The sequence below is a fragment of the Oncorhynchus nerka genome, linkage group LG18 (assembly GCF_034236695.1).
Source record: "Oncorhynchus nerka isolate Pitt River linkage group LG18, Oner_Uvic_2.0, whole genome shotgun sequence".
In the NCBI taxonomy this organism is placed as follows: domain Eukaryota; kingdom Metazoa; phylum Chordata; class Actinopteri; order Salmoniformes; family Salmonidae; genus Oncorhynchus; species Oncorhynchus nerka.
Genome location: NC_088413.1, coordinates 38471791 through 38491600, shown reverse-complemented (window position 1 = coordinate 38491600; position 19810 = coordinate 38471791). Strand labels below are relative to the sequence as shown.

General features: G+C 42.4%; 1 protein-coding gene across 1 annotated transcript in view; it reads left to right on the top strand.

Annotated features, from left to right (window-relative positions):
* Positions 1-795: 795 nt before the first annotated feature.
* The window catches only part of LOC115145806 (inactive ubiquitin carboxyl-terminal hydrolase 53-like), a 50293-nt gene continuing 31278 nt past the window's right edge, over positions 796-19810 (top strand). The window contains exons 1-7 of the mRNA XM_029687350.2: positions 796-1261; positions 9069-9259; positions 9686-9861; positions 10118-10210; positions 10644-10778; positions 12550-12663; positions 13373-13455. Of these exons, the coding sequence (XP_029543210.2) occupies positions 9220-9259; positions 9686-9861; positions 10118-10210; positions 10644-10778; positions 12550-12663; positions 13373-13455 (641 nt within the window). The 5' untranslated portion in view covers positions 796-1261; positions 9069-9219. The remainder of the gene's footprint in view (positions 1262-9068; positions 9260-9685; positions 9862-10117; positions 10211-10643; positions 10779-12549; positions 12664-13372; positions 13456-19810) is intronic.

Sequence of the window (19810 nt, the reverse complement as noted above, 5' to 3'; positions counted from 1 at the left end):
ATGGGTAAATATTGGTATAATAACCATCATATATAAAAGTACATTTGGAGTCATGATGATATGGTGTGTGGTCCTCCCACTACCACCTTGGGAAACCATGCAGTTCATTAGGCTACAGATGAAATAAAATGTGACGAACTTCACAGGAAAGTGCACGTGATGAGTGTGATCCTGCTATCCAATAAAATACCGAGGGTCTTATTCTGGTGACATTATGATCGATGCTTGACTGCCATTCGACAAATAAAATATTCTCGCTTTTATCCATAATAATCTGATCATGTAGACTAGCCATCCCGCATAGTCTACCTGCACTGTATTTGTAAACTGTTGGCTAGAGCGCAAATGCCAAGGCCAGAGTAGGCGCATTTGCTATTTTATGCAACAGTTTTGTGACAAAACTATATGTAGAGGTGAAAATGTGATGGAAGCACATTGAACTTTTATCAACAAGTGTGCATATTATTTATGCGTATTTTAGAATATTCGCATGCAAATCTGTCTCCTAGCTATAGACATGGACTTTATTTCCCCCCTGAATGTTTTTATCTCGAGGAAAATGGTCTTTAGATAATTGTATTTGATAATTGCAAACATCAAAGCTTAATATAGAAAGCCTCGACAATTACAACGTTACATGCTGCAGTCAGCCTGATAGCGAAACAGTGTTTTTGAGAGTCATGTGAGTTCTACTCTCACCTCAAATGGGACAAACCAAACGCCGAATGCTTGTGTCTGCTCTGCGAGACAAGCGATTTGCCATCAAGTGCACCCATGCGGCCGAGATATCTCTTTGTGAATTGCAGTAGGCTACTGTACACTCGGGGCGGATTTTGACCTCGCTACTCTCGAAGCATCACTAATCTGCGGATGACATTCATGCATAGACCACTACTGGATTTATTTCCAGAAATTATTTCCGCTATTGAACCGAAAACGTAAAAACAGCAAGGACATTATCAGGCTAGAATAAGACAATAGACAAAACGTATTCGGGTATGACGGTTAAAATGCCGGTTGGCATTGTATCACTGCACTGGCGTTGCAATTTATTGTAGCTATGCAGACCTTAATACTGCATTTGCCCACAGATTCCATCCACCAGTACTGCCTGACATTATCCACGAGCGAGTCCGGGTAGTCTATTGCAGTAATTTTTGCTTCAACGGTTTGTAGGTGACAACTTGTGGGAATCTAATGTTGACAGCCTAGCTGTTTTGGGAGATATTTTATATCGGCCAAATATTATCGACGAGATACAGTGAGTATTGCATGTGTGTTATAACATTTTTATCTAACGGGTATGTTTTTCCTTTGATGCAGTGATGCGAGTTGCGGTAAATAACTCCGTTCCCCCATAACACGCATATGCGTCCTAACAGGTGTAAATTGCACGATATGCAATGGCATCTGAAGTAGCCCTATGCATGGTAGAAAATACCCCTCATGTTCGTGTAAACCCCTCGCTATTTAGAATAATACAGTGGATGGCGAATTATAGGCTAAATTAAATCATATGAAGTTTTAGGTTATAATTATAGGGCTATGATACGGATCCTTTTTCTATTTTAAGAATACACCACGTGTGCAGATAAGCAAATGTAATCATATTTGTTCATGTTTGCTTGTGATTATTCAGGTTTATATGTATACCACTTTTTGGTCACAACGTGGGCTGGATACAATTGCCTGGATACCAGGTGTGGGCTCAATTCGAATTGAAGGCAGTGTATACAGTAAACATTTTGTACATTTTGTAAATATGTGATTGTTTCAAGCAAAAACATCTCACTTGCAAATAGTAGAAGTAATGACAAACATGGGTCAGCTACAGGTGCAGTCAGATATTATGCTGAAGTTCGTGATGGCAAACAGAATGTGAAAGGATAGTTCACCGAAAACCCATCTCATTTCACGCATAACATAAATGAATGTATCGGTAGGTGGGATGTTCTGTCATGTTGCTTATTCTTATCCAAACCATTCAGATCTGCCTAACAGGTTGTTTCTGGACAAGACTATAGCTTTTTAAAACCAAGCAGCAGCCCTATCCAGAAACAAACATCATCTAGCCCCTACATCTATGTAGTTATGAGGCAATGTGGCTAGAATTCCACCCACTAATCAGATGGAAAGATGGAGCTATTGCTTCTGGCTCTTGTATGATCTCTGAAGTAGGTTTGTAGAGCACTTTGGGTTGGGATTTACTTGTCTTAATACAGGGCTTCTTGTTTAACACATTACCATTATCAGGAGGTATTGGTTGCATCCCAAATGGCACCCTAATCCCCATATAGTGCCCTATGGGTCCTGGTCAAAAGTAGAGCACTTCAAAGGGAATATAGGGTGCCATTTGGGACACAGGTACAGTATTAATGGGAGTTACACTACTTCCTGCTCATTGTTTCCATGGCACATCTGAGATCTGACTACAGTTGAAGTCGGAAGTTTACATACACTTAGGTTGGAGTCATTAAAACTTGTTTTTCAACCACTCCACAAATTTCTTGTTAACAAACTATAATTTTGGCAAGTTGGTTAGGACATCTACTTTGTGCTTGACACAAGTAATTTTTCAAACGACTGTTTACAGACAGATTATTTCACTTATAATTCACTGTATCACAATTCCAGTGGGTCAGAAGTTTACATACACTAAGTTGACTGTGCCTTTAAACAAAAGGCACAGTCAAATTCCAGAAAATGATGTCATGGCTTTAGAAGCTTCTGATAGGCTAATTGACATCATTTGAGTCAGTTGGAGGTGTACCTGTGGATGTATTTCAAGGCCTACCTTCAAACTCAGTGCCTCTTTGCTTGACATCATGGGAAAATCAAAAGAAATCAGCCAAGACTTCAGAATAAAATAGACCTCCACAAGTCTGGTTCATCCTTGGGAGCAATTTCCAAATGCCTGAAGGTACCACGTTTATCTGTACAAACAATGGTACGCAAGTATAAACACCATGGGACCAAACAGCTGTCATAACGATCAGGAAGGAGACGCGTTCTGTCTCCTAGAGATGAACGTACTTTGGTGCAAAAAGTGCAAATCAATCCCAGAACAACAGCAAAGCACCTTGTGAAGATGCTGGAGGAAACAGGTACAAAAGTGTCTATATCCACAGTAAAACGAGTCCTATATCGACATAACTTGAAAGACCGCTCAGCAAGAAAGAAGCCACTGCTCCAAAACCGCAATAAAAAAATCCAGACTACGGTTTTCAACTGCACATGGGGACAAATATCGTTAATTTTGGAGAAATGTCCTCTGGTCTGATGAAACAAAAATAGATCTGTTTGGCCAAAATGACCATCGTTATGTTTGGAGGAAAAAGGGGGAGGCTTGTAAGCTGAAGAACACCATCCCAACAGTGAAGCACGGGGGTGGCAGCAACTTGTTGTGGGGGTGCGTGGCTGCAAATGCGTCTTCCAAATGGACAATGACCCCAAGCATACTTCCAAAGTTGTGGCAAAATGGCTTAATGACAACAAAGTCAAGGTATTGGAGTGGCCATCACAAAGCCTGGACCTCAAACCTATATAAAATGTGTGGGCAGAACTGAAAGGAGGCCTACAAACCTGACTCAGTTACACTAGCTCTGTCAGGAGGAATGGGCCAAAATTCACCCAACTTACTGTGGGAAGCTTGTGGAAGGCTAGCCGAAACGTTTGACGCAAGTTAAACAATTTAAAGGCAATGCTACCAAATACCAATTGAGTGTATGTAAACTTCTGACCCACTGGGAATGCGAGTAAATAAAAGCTGAAATAAATCATTCTCTCTACTATTATTCTGACATTTCACATTCTTAAAATAAAGTTGGGATCCTAATTGACCTAAGACAGGGACTTTTTACTAGGATTAAATGTCAGTTGAGTTTAAATGTAAATTCCAACTTCAACTTTATATTGTCAGACAGGAGGAGAATAACCATCTTTCAAGGAAATTGTGGCCGTTTGGACCCAGCAAATATTATAGAATATAAACTATTATGTGTTATGTACAGTAGCGCATAGCCAAGTCTTAGAGAAGAGTATGAGAAAAGTTTTACCAGTAACACTTTGCTTTAATTTGCAATTATACCTGTGTATTACTGTACTTACTACAATAACATCGTAATAACATATTGTTTTAGTAATGCTTTACAATCACGCAGGGATAGAGATGGAGTTCAATATAGAATCAATTGTAATTACAGTGTTATTACACTCCTATAAGAGTAACCTGATGCTTTATAATGTGCTTCTGGTTTTACCTACCAGTAGGATATCAGGTATATTACTTGGGTTGATGCCTAATCCTACTTCATATGGAATTAATTCTGTGGATTCCAGGAAAGCATCATGACTCAGCAGCATCACAGCTCAGCAACAATATCAGTAACCTGTCCTGTCTGTAATGTTTCAGGGTGCAGAGAAACCGGGTTTTGGTCCATTTGAATTGAAGGCAGTCAATTCCGAAAGTGATTTAAATAAAACATAAAAACATTGAAAACATTTTGAAATATATACACTATATATACAAAAGTATGTGGACACCCCTTCAAATTAGTCAATTCAGGTATTTCAGCCACACCTGTTGCTGACAGATAGCAGACAGCGATGCAATCCCCATAGACAAACTTTGGCAGTAGAATGGCCTTACTGAAGAGCTCAGTGACTTTCAACCTGGTACCGTCATAGGATACCACTGTCAGGACCCGGTTACGAACCCGGGTCTCGGAGTGAGAAACAGTCACTTAACCAACTGAGCCACGAATAGTTGGCAGAACCCAGAAGATGAGGCAGACACAGCAGTACTTGAGACGATGTATTTAATGAAGTAAAAAATGAAGTTCTTCAGGAAAACATGTAACTCCACAACTTCAAAAGGAATTCCACAAGAACAAAGGTAATCCTCCAAGACAAAAAGGTAAATCCACAAGGTGGAAGGTATAGCACAAAAAGCCTCAAAAAATACTCAAAAACAAACAAGAACAAAAAACGGAATTCCACAAGAGAGTCCACCGGGATCAACAAGAGTTCACAGAGTACTAGGGCTGGGTGCTAACATACAAACACAGAGCAAAGGACTGAGGAAAACAAAGGGTTTAAATACAATCAGGGGAAACGAGGCACAGGTGCAAATAATAATGGGGATCAAGGGAAAACAAAAGGTCAAAAGGCACAATGGGGGCATCTAGTGACCAAAAACCGGAACAACCCTGGCCAAATCCTGACAGAATCCCCCCCTAGAACGGCTCCTGACGTTCCTACCAGCTCTCTCAGGGTGGAGAGCCCTGAACTGACGAATGAGGTCAGGGTCCAGTATGTCTTTGGCAGGAACCCAGGAGCGCTCCTCGGGACCGTAGCCTTCCCAGTCCACCAGATACTGCCAGGACCGCTGCACCCGGCGGGAATCCAGTATCCGATGGACGGTATAAGCCGGCTGGCCTCCAATGACACGAGGCGGAGGGGGAGGTCTGTCTGCCGGGACAAGGGGAGAAAAACAACAGGTTTTAATAAGGAAATGTGAAATGTGGGATTAATTTTAAGGGATCTGGGTAAGTGTAGGCGATAAGAAACTGGGTTAACTCTCCTGGCAACCTTAAAGGGACCGATGTATTTTGGGACAGCTTGCGAGACTCCACCCGTAGTGGTAAGTCTCTTGTGGAGAGCCAGACTCTCTGGCCGGGGCGCAGGGTAGGCCCGGGACGGCGACGTCTGTTGGCTTGTTGTTGGTACCTCTGTGAGGAACGCATAAGATTAAAACGGGTCTTCCTCCACATAAGCCGACAGCGTCTGACGAACTTCAAGGCTGAAGGCACTCTGACTTCTGCCTCCTGGTCCGGGAACAATGGAGGGGCATAGCCAAACTGACACTCGTGCGGGGACATACCAGTGGAGGAGGAGCGCAAGGTGTTGTGCGCGTATTCGGCCCAAACAATGAAGGACGACCATGTGGACGGGTTGTTACGAGTCATACATCGGAGGGTGGCTTCCAGCTCTTGATTCATCCTCTCTGTTTGGCCGTTGGACTCCGGATGGTACCCTGAAGATAGACTGGCAGAAGCACCCATGAGTTGGCAGAAGGCCTTCCAAAACCTTTACAAGCACTTGGATCACCTGAGAACCGTTGGGGAGGTGGAAGACGAGGTTCAGCCAGAGGGTTAACTGCCATGGGTACGTGAATCTGAGGTACTGGGACGGGAACTGTTGCCGAGGTAAGTCGATCAGATATCTGCTTTATGGAAGTCAGCATCTCCGACAGAAGATGAGAATGTCTAGCCATTAAGGCCTCTTGCTGAACCAGGGCAGCTTCGTGGCGTTGGACAGGCTCCTGGTGGTGGAACAGCCTGGCAACAAGGTCCTGGGAACTGGCTGCCTCTGGGTTAATTTTTTGGCTCTGTGTTTCTGTCAGGACCCGGTTACGAACCCGGGTCTCCGGAGTGAGAAACAGTCAATTAACCAACTGAGCCACGAATAGTTGGCAGAACCCAGAAGATGAGGCAGACACAGCAGTACTTGAGACGATGTATTTAATGAAGTAAAAAATGAAGTTCTTCAGGAAAACATGTAACTCCACAACTTCAAAAGGAATTCCACAAGAACAAAGGTAATCCTCCAAGACAAAAAGGTAAATCCACAAGGTGGAAGGTATAGCACAAAAAGCCTCAAAAAATACTCAAAAACAAACAAACAAGAACAAAAAACAGAATTCCACAAGAGAGTCCACCGGGATCAACAAGAGTTCACAGAGTACTAGGGCTGGGTGCTTACATACAAACACAGAGCAAAGGACTGAGGAAAACAAAGGGTTTAAATACAATCAGGGGAAACGAGGCACAGGTGCAAATAATAATGGGGATCAAGGGAAAACAAAAGGTCAAAAGGCACAATGGGGGCATCTAGTGACCAAAAACCGGAACAACCCTGGCCAAATCCTGACAACCACCTTTCCAACAAGTCAGTTCGTCGAATTTCTGCCCTGCTAGAGCTGCCTCGGTCAACTGTAATTGCTGTTATTGTGAAGAGGAAACATCTAGGAGCAACAACGGCTCAGCAGAAAAGTGGTACCCACACAAGCTCACAGAATGGGCCCTCCGAGTGCTGATGCGTTTAAAAATCGTCTGTCCTCGGTTGCAACACTCACTACCGAGTTCCAAATTGCCTCTGGAAGCAACGTCAGCACAAGAACTGTTCGTCGGGAGCTTCATGAAATGGGTTTCCATGGCCGAGCAGCCGCACATAACCTAAGATCACCATGCGCATGAGTGGTGTATAGCCATTGGACTCTGGAGCAGTGGAAATGCGTTCTCTGGAGTGATGAATCACGCTTCACCATCTGGCCAGGAGAACGCTACCTGCCTGAATGCATAGTGCCAACTGTAAAGTTTGTTTTTCATGGTTCGGGCTAGACCCCTTAGTTCCAGTGAAGGGAAATCTTAAGGCTACAGCATACAATGACGTTCTAGACGATCCTGTGCTTCCAACTTTTTGGCAACAGTTTGGGGAGGGCCCTTTCCCATTTTAGTATGACAATGCCCCTGTGCACAAAGCGAGGTCCATACAGAAATGTTTTGTTGAGATTGGTGTGGAAGAACTTGACTGGCCTGCACAGAGCCCTGACCTCAACCACACCGAACACCTTTGGGTTGAATTGGAATGCTGACTGCGAGCCAGACCTTATCGCCCAACATCAATGCCCGACCTCACTAATTATCTTGTGGCTGAATGGAAGCAAGTCCCCCGCAGCAATGTTCCAACATCTATTGGAAAGCCTTTCCAGAAGAGCGGAGGCTGTTATAGTAGCAAAGGGGGCACCAACTCCATATTGACTGCGAGCCAGACCTTATCGCCCAACATCAGTGCCCGACCTCACTAATTATCTTGTGGCTGAATGGAAGCAAGTCCCCCGCAGCAATGTTCCAACATCTATTGGAAAGCCTTTCCAGAAGAGTGGAGGCTGTTATAGTAGCAAAGGCGGCACCAACTCCATATTGATGCCCATGATGTTCGATGAGCAGGTGTCCACCTACTTCTGGTCATGTAGTGTACCTTCTACTTTTCAGTTTATTGAGAAGTCATTGTAAATAGATGCCCTTTTTTCAATTATTGGATTGGAATGTCAGTTTACTTCCAGAATCGACTGACTTCCATTCAAATTGACCCCAACCCTGCAGGGAGCCTCATTGGCCTAGTTAGCTAGCTATATGTGCTGTTTTGGTATGGGGAGTATCCAGACTTTCACACAGTCCTAATGTGATTAAATAATGTGATGAAATGCCAGGGGGTACTGTATTTTTCAGTGCTGTGACAACCCGTGACTTGAAAAGCAGCAAATGCCTGTAAACTGGCTGTTGAATCTGTGCCCAAGTAGCCTATACGATTGTAACGTTGTCCACCCAGCTCAAGGCAATCACAACACAGAGAAGCTATTGCAACCGTAGGCCTAGTCTCTATGGTCACTTATATAACAATCATCATCTAGATTCTATTTAGGTGTATGCAAATTAAAATCATAAGACTTTGAGAAAGTCATAAACAATGTATGAAGGCATGGGATAAAACAATGGCAGTAAACGCAACATAATAGCAGGGGCAATTTTAAGATGTATTTTTATGGGGGGCCAGAGGGGGAACAAGCACCAGTCAGGTGCCATGGGAACTCAGGAAACTGTATCACATATAGTGTTGACAATTGGCTTGAACTATGATGTGTTTTATTGAAAAACTATTTCAACTGTTAATTTGTATCTGCCCCTAATATGTTCCAAAAAATCGATTTGAAAATGCACACACGGAAAATATTCAAGTTAGATACATGTTAACTTAAGTGGTAACTCACTGGTATTGAATTTTATCAACCTTTGAAAGCAGTAGGGCAACTCACTTTAAAATGTATGTCAAACAAAAACCAATGATTGCAAAGTTAAACCATACAACTAAATGCACATTTAATACTTTTAACAATCCCCACAGTGCAAAGTTTGGTAACAGAATGACGGTTTGTGCTGATTGTGCCGTCGTTGCCCAAAGTTTTATTTAAAGCCAATGATTTGTCCCATCTCTTTTTCTCTCTTTAGACTTGGTCCCATTGTCATTCAATGTCCAATAGTGCCATTCAAAAGCTTCCCTATGGATGAGCCTGGGAATGACTTCAATGGATCTTTTTGGAAGTGCGAGGCAGGGATGTCATGGATTGGTCCCATGGCTTGCTAGCTCCCTCTTCCCAGTATGTCCAGCTTTGGCAAACCTCCCCCACTCTCCGGAGAAGGTAAACAACAGCTCCCATCACACAAGTCACTAAATCCTACCTAACCCAATGTCTGATCATAACCAGTGGCCAAGTGCTATTCACTCTCTAAGATGTGCATGGACACATAAGGACTTACCCCTCAGGATGTACAGTAAATTCCCAATCTGGCCCTCATACCATCACGGTCACCTAATCATCCCCAGCTTACAATTGGCTCATTCATCCCCCCTCCTCTCTCCTGTAACTATTCCCCAGGTCATTGCTGTAAATGAGAATGTGTTTTCAGTCAACTTACCTGGTAAAACAAGGTATTGTATTGTATGATTAGTGTTCTCTATGGATATATCTCATAACAGCAGTCTTAAACTTCTGGTCCAGGAGCCACATTTGTATATCCAATTCCCATTAGAGCATAACAACAGCTGGTGACTGCTCTCTCCCCAGTGGCAGCCTCTAACTCTCTGGCATGGGTCAAGCTCTTCAAAAAGCCTGGAGCTGTTGGTGGTGGTGGGGGTCTGGGGAAATCCTATCAGCCTGGGAGCATGTTGTCTCTGGCTCTAACCAAAGGCCTGCTGAACGAACCAGGCCAGAATAGCTGCTTCCTCAACAGTGCCGTACAGGTGAGTGCTAAAACTTGTCAATATGCAGGTTTATGCAATAGTGTAAACATAGCCTTCCGTAGGAAATAATCTAAGGGGCAAGATTACTACTAAAATTAAGATGTCCATGCTTTTTTCTATGTAGGATTTAGTTCTACTTTTCATGTAGAACGTAATGTAGGACTAAAATATGATGTTAATAGATGTTGTTGGATTAATACACATATACCTGTGATTTGAATATGATCAGTGCAATGCTGTCATTTCACCTGAACAGGTGTTATGGCAGTTGGACATTTTCAGGAGGAGTTTGAGACAGCTTCCTGGTCATTTTTGTCTAGGGGATGCCTGCATTTTTTGCGCTTTAAAGGTTTGTATATAATATCATCATCACAATACTGTACATCTTACACCTAGTTTAATTACTTATTCAAGAGATTCACAAGATGTCCAAGTTCACCGTTCCACTCATGAAAAAATTAGAATAGTTATTTAGTTTCTATTTAAACAAAAATAGCCATTGATATTTGAAGATCTTTTAAACACACTGGTTGAATCAATATTGTTTCCACGTCATTTCAATTAAATAATGTTGAATCAACGTGGAATATACGTCTGTCTCCAGTGGGCAGAGTTCCTGGACCTAGAATTAAGTCTAATCCTGGACTGCATTGAACATTCTTTTTAGTCCAGGACTGAGCTGAATCTGGGTTCAGGAAACCAGCTCTTAGAGACCTGATCATTAAGGCAACTTACAGTACCCCCCTCCCCTCAATTCTCTACAACGCTTTTTCCCCCTGCAGAGTATTTTCAGCCAGTTCCAGGAAAGCCAAGAGCGAGCATTGCCTTCGGATAGCCTGCGTCACGCCCTCGCAGAAACCTTTAAGGACGAGCAGCGTTTCCAACTTGGCCACATGGACGACGCTGCAGAGTGCTTTGTAAGTCTAGAACCGTAGCACTTTCTTTTTTAGCGATCAAGATGTTAAATCAGCCTTTTTAATTGAACTAAAGCAGTTCCCAAAACTCCCCGTTGGTACCCCTTAAATTTGCAAAATTCCAGTAACTTTCCCAAAAGTAATTTTGCAACCCTAACCCAGTACAAATACACCTGATTCATCTAGTCACTTAACCAGTTAAGTCAGCTGTGCTAGTTCTGGAATAAATCAAATAAGTGGAAACGGCTGGGAGTACTTTAAGGAGAGGTTTGGGAAACACTGAGCTAAAGGAACAGAAGCTAGGAGGTCAGATGGTATTTTCTGCTTAGCACACACGAGGTTATACCTTCAACTGAGGTATTTGGGGATTCTCCTAGCGCTGTCCAATGGTACCATCTTACAGTAGCTGAAGACCATAATAACCCTATTCAACCAAAATGGAAGTAAGGAAGACGCCAGGGTAAGACAAGACTACATTTCTCATGTGCTGTAAAAATCTGTTTATAATTTTGAGCATTTGATTTTGTCTTTCCATGACATAGACGGACCAGGTGAATCCAGGTGAAAGCTATGATCCCTTATTGATGTCACCACTTCAATCAGTGTAGATAAAGGGGAGGAGACAGGTTAAAGAAGGATTTTTAAACCTTGAGACAATTGAGACATGGATTGTGTATGTATTTGTATTTGTTAGGGAACCCCATTAGCTGCTGCAAAGGGGTATATATAACGCATACAACAATATTACAATGTACGTGTGTGGCGTGTGTGTGCTCGTGCCTGTGTGCATATACGTTTGTCTGTATATGTGTGTCTCTTCACACTACCCGCTGTTCCATAAAATGTTTTCTTTTATGTGTTTTAAAAATTAGATTCTACTGCTTGCATCAGTTACCTGATGTGGAATAGAGTTCCATGTAGTCATGGCTTTATGTAGTACTGTGCACCTCCCAATCTGTTCTGGAATTGTGAAGAGACTTCTCGTGGGATATGCATCGGTGTCCGAGCTTTGTGCTAGTAGTTTAAACAACTCGGTGCATTCAGCTTGTCAACACCTCTTACAAAAATAAGTAGTGATGAAGTCAATCTTTCCCCCACTTTGAGCCAGGAGAGATTGACATGCATATCATTAATGTTAGCTCACCGTGTACATTTAAGGGCCAGCCGTGCTGCCCTGTTCTGAGCCAAAGTCCCTCTTTGTGGCACCTGACCATACGACTGAACAGTAGTCCAGGTGTGACAAAACTAGGGCCTGTAGGACCTGCCTTGTTGATAGTGTTGTTAAGATGGCAGAGCTGTGCTTTATTATAGACAGATGTGTGCCATTCAGAGGGTGAATGACAAAGACAAAAGATTAAAGTGCCTTTCAACGGGGTATGGTAGTAGGTGCCAGGCACACCGGTTTGAGTGCAACGCTGCTGGGTTTTTCATGCTCAACACTTTGCTGTGTGTATCAAGAATGGTCCACCACCCAAAGGACATCCAGCCAACTTGACACAACTGTGGAAGCATTGGAGTCAACATGGACCATCACATCTGTGGAATGCTTTCGACACCTTATAGTCCATGCTCCGACAAATTGGAGGCGTGGACTACAAGTGCAACTCAATATTAGAAAGGTGTTCTTAACGTTTTGTACACTCAGTGTACACTGTTATGTTTCGACTCACAGATATGTGTATCAGGATAGTTTGGGCTACAGATGCTAAAGATGTCATGGAAAACAGTGACTTCAGATGTCTGACCTCACTTTGTTTCATTCTTGGTGCACAAGGAGAACATTCTGGAGAGGATTCACCTGCACATAGTTTCTGACACGGCAAATGAGACCTGCACATCCAAGTCCTGCATTACCCACCAGAAGTTTGCCATGATACTTTATGAACAGGTAATGTGATTTATTTCATCCACTGTTGATTAGAAAGAGGGAAAAAGAGAGACATATAGACTAGTGGGTATAACACTCTACTTAAGGGATACAGGTATAATGCATCATGATACGTTCATAATGCATTATAAGCCATCAGTATCTATGAAGTGTTTATAATGTGTTATCATCTTATAATGAAACAGCCATGTTCAGCCATTTGATACATTTCCATATAAAAAGACGTACCATTTTATAAGTTCATTTCTAAAGCATTTCTAAGGACTTATACATGCTTGTAACAACATTTACATTTACATTTAAGTCATTTAGCAGACGCTCTTATCCAGAGCGACTTACAAATTGGTGCATTCACCTTATGACATCCAGTGGAACAGCCACTTTACAATAGTGCATCTAAATCTTTTATGCCCTAAGTAAAGTGTTACCCAATAGTGACATACTAACAACAAAAAGATTGTAAAACCAAGTCAATTCAATAGATCTTTCCTGTCCCCGTAGGGGAATTCTTGCGCCACCTAAGAAAGACATATACATGCATAAATAAAAGCATACATACAGCATAAATTCGATTTTGCCAAAATATATTTGACCCGAAAGCCAATCTGATAAGGCCTATACACATATCATCGGATTTCCAATTTCAACTTTCTGTTAGTTATTCTGTTATTTTAATTTGAAATGCAACTTTGATTTTCTCCCCCTGCAGTTTGTATGTCGTAGTTGTGGCGCCTCCTCGGACCCCCTTCCTTTCACAGAGCTAGTGCATTATGTCTCCACCACAGCCCTATGGTAAGTACTTCCTCTAAGAAACTTGACAAACAGAACTAAATCTTTGTTCTAAGCCAAAAGGGGATTTTCTGGTGAGATGGCGCTGAAGTGGATAGCTGCCGTCTTACGGGCTCCTGATATTGTGTTTTTTTACGCTGATCTTAACTTATTTCCACCATCATTTCCTGTGACCGAAAACAGCTTCTGGACATCAGAACAGCCATCACTAACCTCAATTTAGATGAAGATTTCTACTTCAACGAGTCGGCATTTCTGGACGTTATGTTACCCCAGACCAGGCCCTGATCCCCGGGACTCGAAAGAGGCGATTGTCCAATGTTTTGTTGGCGAACGTACAATCACTAGAGAACAAACTGGACGAGCTCCGTTCGAGACTCTCCTATCAACGGAACCTGAAGAACTGTAATATCCTATGTTTGTTGAAGTCATGACTGAACAAGAACTTGGATAATATAAACCTTGCTGGCTTTTCCATGCATCGTCAAGATCGGACGGCAGCTTCGGGTAAGATGAGAGGGGGAGGGTTGTGTATGGGGTCAATTTCACGCCATATGTATTGAATTCAAAATAAAATAAATCGTGAACATGAAAAATAAAGTTGAGAATGTAAACATTACATTTTCGAGAACGGGTGAAACAATGAATGTTGAAATCAAAAACCAAACAATTGAAAGCAAAATGTATAGAATTGTAAAGAAAAATAAGACATCAAAAGCAAAACCCTATAACGTATCATTTTAAAGCGAGAGCAAAACTATATGACAAATGATTTAAAAATATATTTGGAAACGAATGCAAAAATAGTTTTCGGTTAAACTTTCCCAGCAACCAATCCTATTGAATACATTTTACCTACGCTCTTGCCTGCATGTACTGCATGTACTGGAGTATTGAAATGCTGAAACAGGAAAGGGCTTTCCCTTTGCCACAAAATTGGAAGCACAGAATCATCTAGAACAGGGCAAAGGCCGGCCCGGGCCCGCGACCTGATTCAATATGGCCCGTGGAATAATGCTCAGATCACATAAAGAATTTGCGATAGTAAAGCTTTGAAAAACGTATTTGTTATTCAAATTAAAAGCCCAAATGAATACCCACCTTTGTTTAATGATTTAACTCCCACCGCTTGTGGGACATTTATTTTGAAGGCTCGTATAATTAACAACTGCACGAGGACAGACAGTGACTAACATTCTGACACACACGTCACAGTTACAAATAGTAGCTAGCTATAAATTGCCCAAAATGTGTTTTTCAAAGATTAAAAAAAAGGAAAGTAGACAATGAATGAACACCTCCAGCAAGAGTCGACATCAAAATATTTCTTTATTGAGGTATCAAGGGAAAGCTGTGTGCTTAGTGTGCAAAGAGAGCATCGCTGTCTTGAAAGACCACAATTTGTTCTGACACTTCCAGACGAAGCATGCAGAGAAATATAGGAATATGTCTTCTGAGCAGAGGGCAAGTGCATCGAAAGAGTTGCTTTCTCAGTTGCAAAAGCAGCAAGGATTTCACAAAACTGCATTCAGCAAACAACGTAATTGAACTAGCTTCAGTATGTACCGTCTCACAAAATTTCTAAGCATAGCAAGCCATTTAGCCTAGGGTGAATTTATTAAATAATGTTTAATTGACTCTGCAGCAATACTTTGCCCCGACAAGAAAGAGCTGTTTGAAAATGTTTCTCTGTCAAGACGATATGGCGTGTTGAGGACATCACAAAGAATATGGAACAACAGTTGCAGGGGTATGAATTGGCACCTATTTCTCCTTTGCCGTGGATGAGAGCAGTTGATATTCTTATGAGGCATAACCCCAGACTTTTAAATTACAGAGGAGCTTGCTTCAGTGCAGTCAATGAAGAGCACAAACACAGGGGAAGATTTTTTGGAGGAGGTTAATAAGTGTGGCAAAGCCGGGACTGAGTTCTGAAAAGTTTTCCAGTGTGACCACTGATGGGTGCCCAAACTTGACAGGGAAAAACATTGGCATTTTGAAAAGGATACAAGATCAAGTAGCTAAGCTGAACCCAGATCAGAAAATTATTTTCCTGTATTGCATTATTCATCAGGAGGTGCTCTGTAAATGTGTTCTGAAAATGAGCCATGTTGTGGATACAGTCACTAAGGTGGATACAGTCACTAAACTTCAGAAGAGCAAAATCGTTAAAACCACAGGCAGTTCTTGTCACTGTTGGAAGAGACAGTCGGATCATGCAGATCTCCCCTACAACACAAACCTGAGATGGCTGAGTTTGGGGAAGGTGCTTAAAGGGTGTGGGACCTGAAGTTTTTGCAAATGAAAGGAAAATTTTACATTTACATTTAAGTCATTTAGCAGAAAAATATGTGGATATCCCTCAACTGCAAGATAAAAATGGTTGGCTGATTTTGCCTTCACCGTGGACATCGTGGCCGTCATGAACAAACTGAATTCCAAACTACAAGCGAAGGCCCTTTTTTTCACATCAGATGTATCAAAGCCTTCAAGCGAAAATTAGTCCTCCCAACCCGCCAAATAGAAGCCAACAATCTCACCCACCTTCCGACACTACTAGTCTGTTCCCTATCAGATGACCAGCGGGAGAAGAATACATCGCTACTGCGTGCTTTGAACAGTGAGTTATCTTGTCGTTTTGAGGATTTCGAAGTGTTGGAAAGTGACATGCAGTTGGTTTCCTCTCCTTTCATTTCCAATGTGGATAACACTCCCACTGACATGCAACTTGAGCTTATCAATTTTCAGGCTGATGCAGTGATTAGAGAACTATTCAAAACAATGTGACTGACGAGGTTATATGCATATCTCGATGAAAACAAAACTCCAAAGATTAGGAGTCATGCTCAGAAGATGTATGTACTGTTTGGATCAACCTATGTATGTGTACAGACATTTTTAGTGATGAAGTATAACAAGTCAAAACTGTAATACCTTATGCTTCACGGAGTCGTGGCTGAACGACGACCCTATCAACATACAGCAGGCTGGTTATACGCCACATCGGCAGGATAGAACAGCGGCATCTGGTTAGACAAGGGTGCGGCGGACTATGTATTTTTGTAAATAACAGCCGGTGCACAATATCTAAGGAAGTATCGAGCTGTTGCTCGAGGTAGAGTATCTCATGATAAGCTGTAGACCACACTATCTACCTAGAGAGTTTATCTGTATTTTTTGTAGCTGTTTACAAACCACCACAGTCAGAAGCTGGCACTAAGCCACCATTGAATGAGCTGTATAAGAAAATAAGAAAACGCTCACCCAGAGGTGGCACTCCTAGTGGCCGGGGACTTTAATGCAGGGAAACTTAAATCAGTTTTACCAAATTTCTATCAGCATGTTAAATGTGCAACCAGAGGAAAAAAAACTCTAGACCACCTTTACTCCACACACAGAGATGCATACAAAGCTCTCCCTCACCTTCCATTTGGCAAATCTTACCATAATTCTATCCTCCTGATTCCTGCTTACAAGCAAAAATTAAAGCAGGAAGCACCAGTGACTAGATCAATAAAAAAGTGGTCAGATGAAGCAGATGCTAAGCTACAGGACTGTGTTGCTAGCACAGACTGGAATATGTTAATGGATTTCCTCCGATGGCATTGAGGAGTACACCACATAAGTCATTGGCTTCATCAATAAGTGCAACGATGACACCATCCCCACAGTGACCGTACATACATACCCCAACCAGAAGCCATGGTTTACAGGCAACATCCGCACTGAGCTAAAGGCTAGAGCTTCCGCTTTCAAGGAGCGGGACTCTAACCTGGAAGCTTATAAGAAATACCGCTATGCCCTCCGATGAACCATCATACAGGCAAAGCGTCAATACAGGACCAAGATCGAATTGTACTACACTGGCTCTGACGCTCGTCGGTTGTGGCAGGGCTTGAAAGCCCTAACTGACTACAAAGTGAAGCACAGCCGAGAGCTGCCCAGTGACATGAGCCTACCAGAAGAGCTAAACTACTTCTATGCTTGCTTCGAGGCAAATAACACTGAAATGTGCATGAGAGCACCAGCTGTTCCGGAAGACTGTGTGATGACGCTCTCCGCAGTCGATGTGAGTAAGACCTATAAACAGGTCAACGGACAGATTACCAGGACGTGTAATGTGAGCATGCACTGATCAACTAGCAAGTGTCTTCACTGACATTTTCAACCTCTCCCTGTCCGAGTCTGTAATACCAAGCAGATCACCATAGTGCCTGTGTCCAAGAACACTAAGGTAACCTGCCTAAATGACTACCAACCCGTAGCACTCACGTCTGTAGCCATGAAGTGCTTTGAAAGGTTGGTCATGTCTCACATCAACACCATTATCCCAGAAACCCTAGACTCACTCTAATTTGCATACCACCCCAACAGATTCACAGATGATGCAATCTCAATTGCACTCCACACTGCCCTTTCCCACCTGGACAAAAGGAACACCTATGTGAGAATGCTATTCATTGACTACAGCTCAGCGTAAAAATTGTCAAAGACTCCAGCCACGCTAGTCATAGACTGTTCTCTCTGCTACTGCACGGCAAGTGGTACCGGAGCGCCAAGTCTAGGTCCAAGAGGCTTCTAAACAGCTTCTACCCCCAAACCATAAGACTCCTGAACACCTAATGAAATGGCTGCCCAGACTATTTGCGTTGCAACCCCCCGGCCCCTCTCTCTTTTACACCACTGCCTCTCTCGGTTGTTATTACGTGTTCATAGTCACTTTAATAACTCTGTCTACATGTACATATTACCTCAACTAACCGGTACCCCCGCATATTGACTCTGTACCGGTACCCTCTGTATATAGTCTCGCTATTGTTATTTTACCACTGCTCTTTAATTATTTGTTACTTTTATTTCTTATTCTTATCCATATTTTTTAACTGCATTGTTGGTTAGGGGTTCATAAGTAAGCATTTCACTGTAAGGTCTACACCTGTTGTATTCGGCGCATGTGACTAATAACGATTTGATGTGATGTCAAGGGACAGATCATCTCTTACTGACTCTCACCTCTCAGCAATTCTGCGCATTGCGACGTCTAGTCAATGCCCATCAGGGACTTCACTCTTCACTCCTCACACTGATTGAGTAATTTAAATGTAATGTTGAGCTCTCTCGCTCTCTCTCTCTTGTGTTATTGTGCAACCCGTTAACAAGAGTTCTATCCGTGGTGCTGAATGCACAGTGTACTTTTCCCTCCGTGTAGTTCATTGCATGTTTAATAATGAAAATACCTACCAAAAGGAGCATGTATGTGATTTATTTATGGTTTATTATTATTATTATTATTTATTAAAGTTAAATAAGTTAAATAAGTAGCATATCTGGACGTGATTTACAGTAGATATATCTGTCAACACAGTCATATATATATACATGATGTATAATTCTGTAAAATTATTCTGGTCTGCAATGATATATTCTAATGTGGCCCTCCATGGAAAATAATTGCCCAGGCCAGGTCTAGAATGTCATTGTATGAAATAAGGGGCCCAGCCCGAACCATGAAAAACATCCACAACCATTATTCCTTCTCCACCAAACTTTACAATTGACACAGTGCATTGGGGCAGGTAGCGTTCTCCTGGCATCCGCCAAACCCAAATTTGTCATTTGGAATGCCAGATGGTGAAGCATTGCTCCAGGGAACACATTTCCAATGCTCCAGAGTCCAATGGTGGCGAGCTATACTGTAACGGGATTCCTCCGTCGAAGGAGAGGAGGACCAAAATGCAGCGTGGTTGAAATTCATGTTTGTTTTTAATAAGAAAACTATACATGCATAAACTACAAAAACAACAAACGTGTAAACCCGAAACAGTCCCGTGTGGCACAAACACTGACACAGGAGACAATCACCCACAAAACCCAACACCAAACAGGCTACCTAAATATGGTTCCCAATCAGAGACAATGACTAACACTGATTGAGAACCATATCAGGCCAAACACAGAAACAGACAAACTAGACACACAACATAGAATGCCCACTCAGATCACACCCTGACCAAACAAAACATAGAAACATACAAAGCAAACTATGGTCAGGGTGTGACATATACACCATTCCAGCCGACACTTGACATTGCGCATAGTGATCTTAGGCTGCTCGGCCATGGGAACCCATTTCATGAAGCTCCCGGCGAACAGTTCTTGAGCATCCGTTGCTTCCAGAGGCAGTTTGGAACTTGGTAGCTATGTGCTTCAGTAATCGGCGGTCCCGTTCTGTGAGCTTGTGTGACCTAACACTGCGGCTGAGCCGTTGTTGCTCCTAGACTTTTCCACTTCACAATAGCAGCACCTACAGTTGAACGGGGCAGCTCTAGCAGGGCAGAAATTTGACTAAGTGACTTGC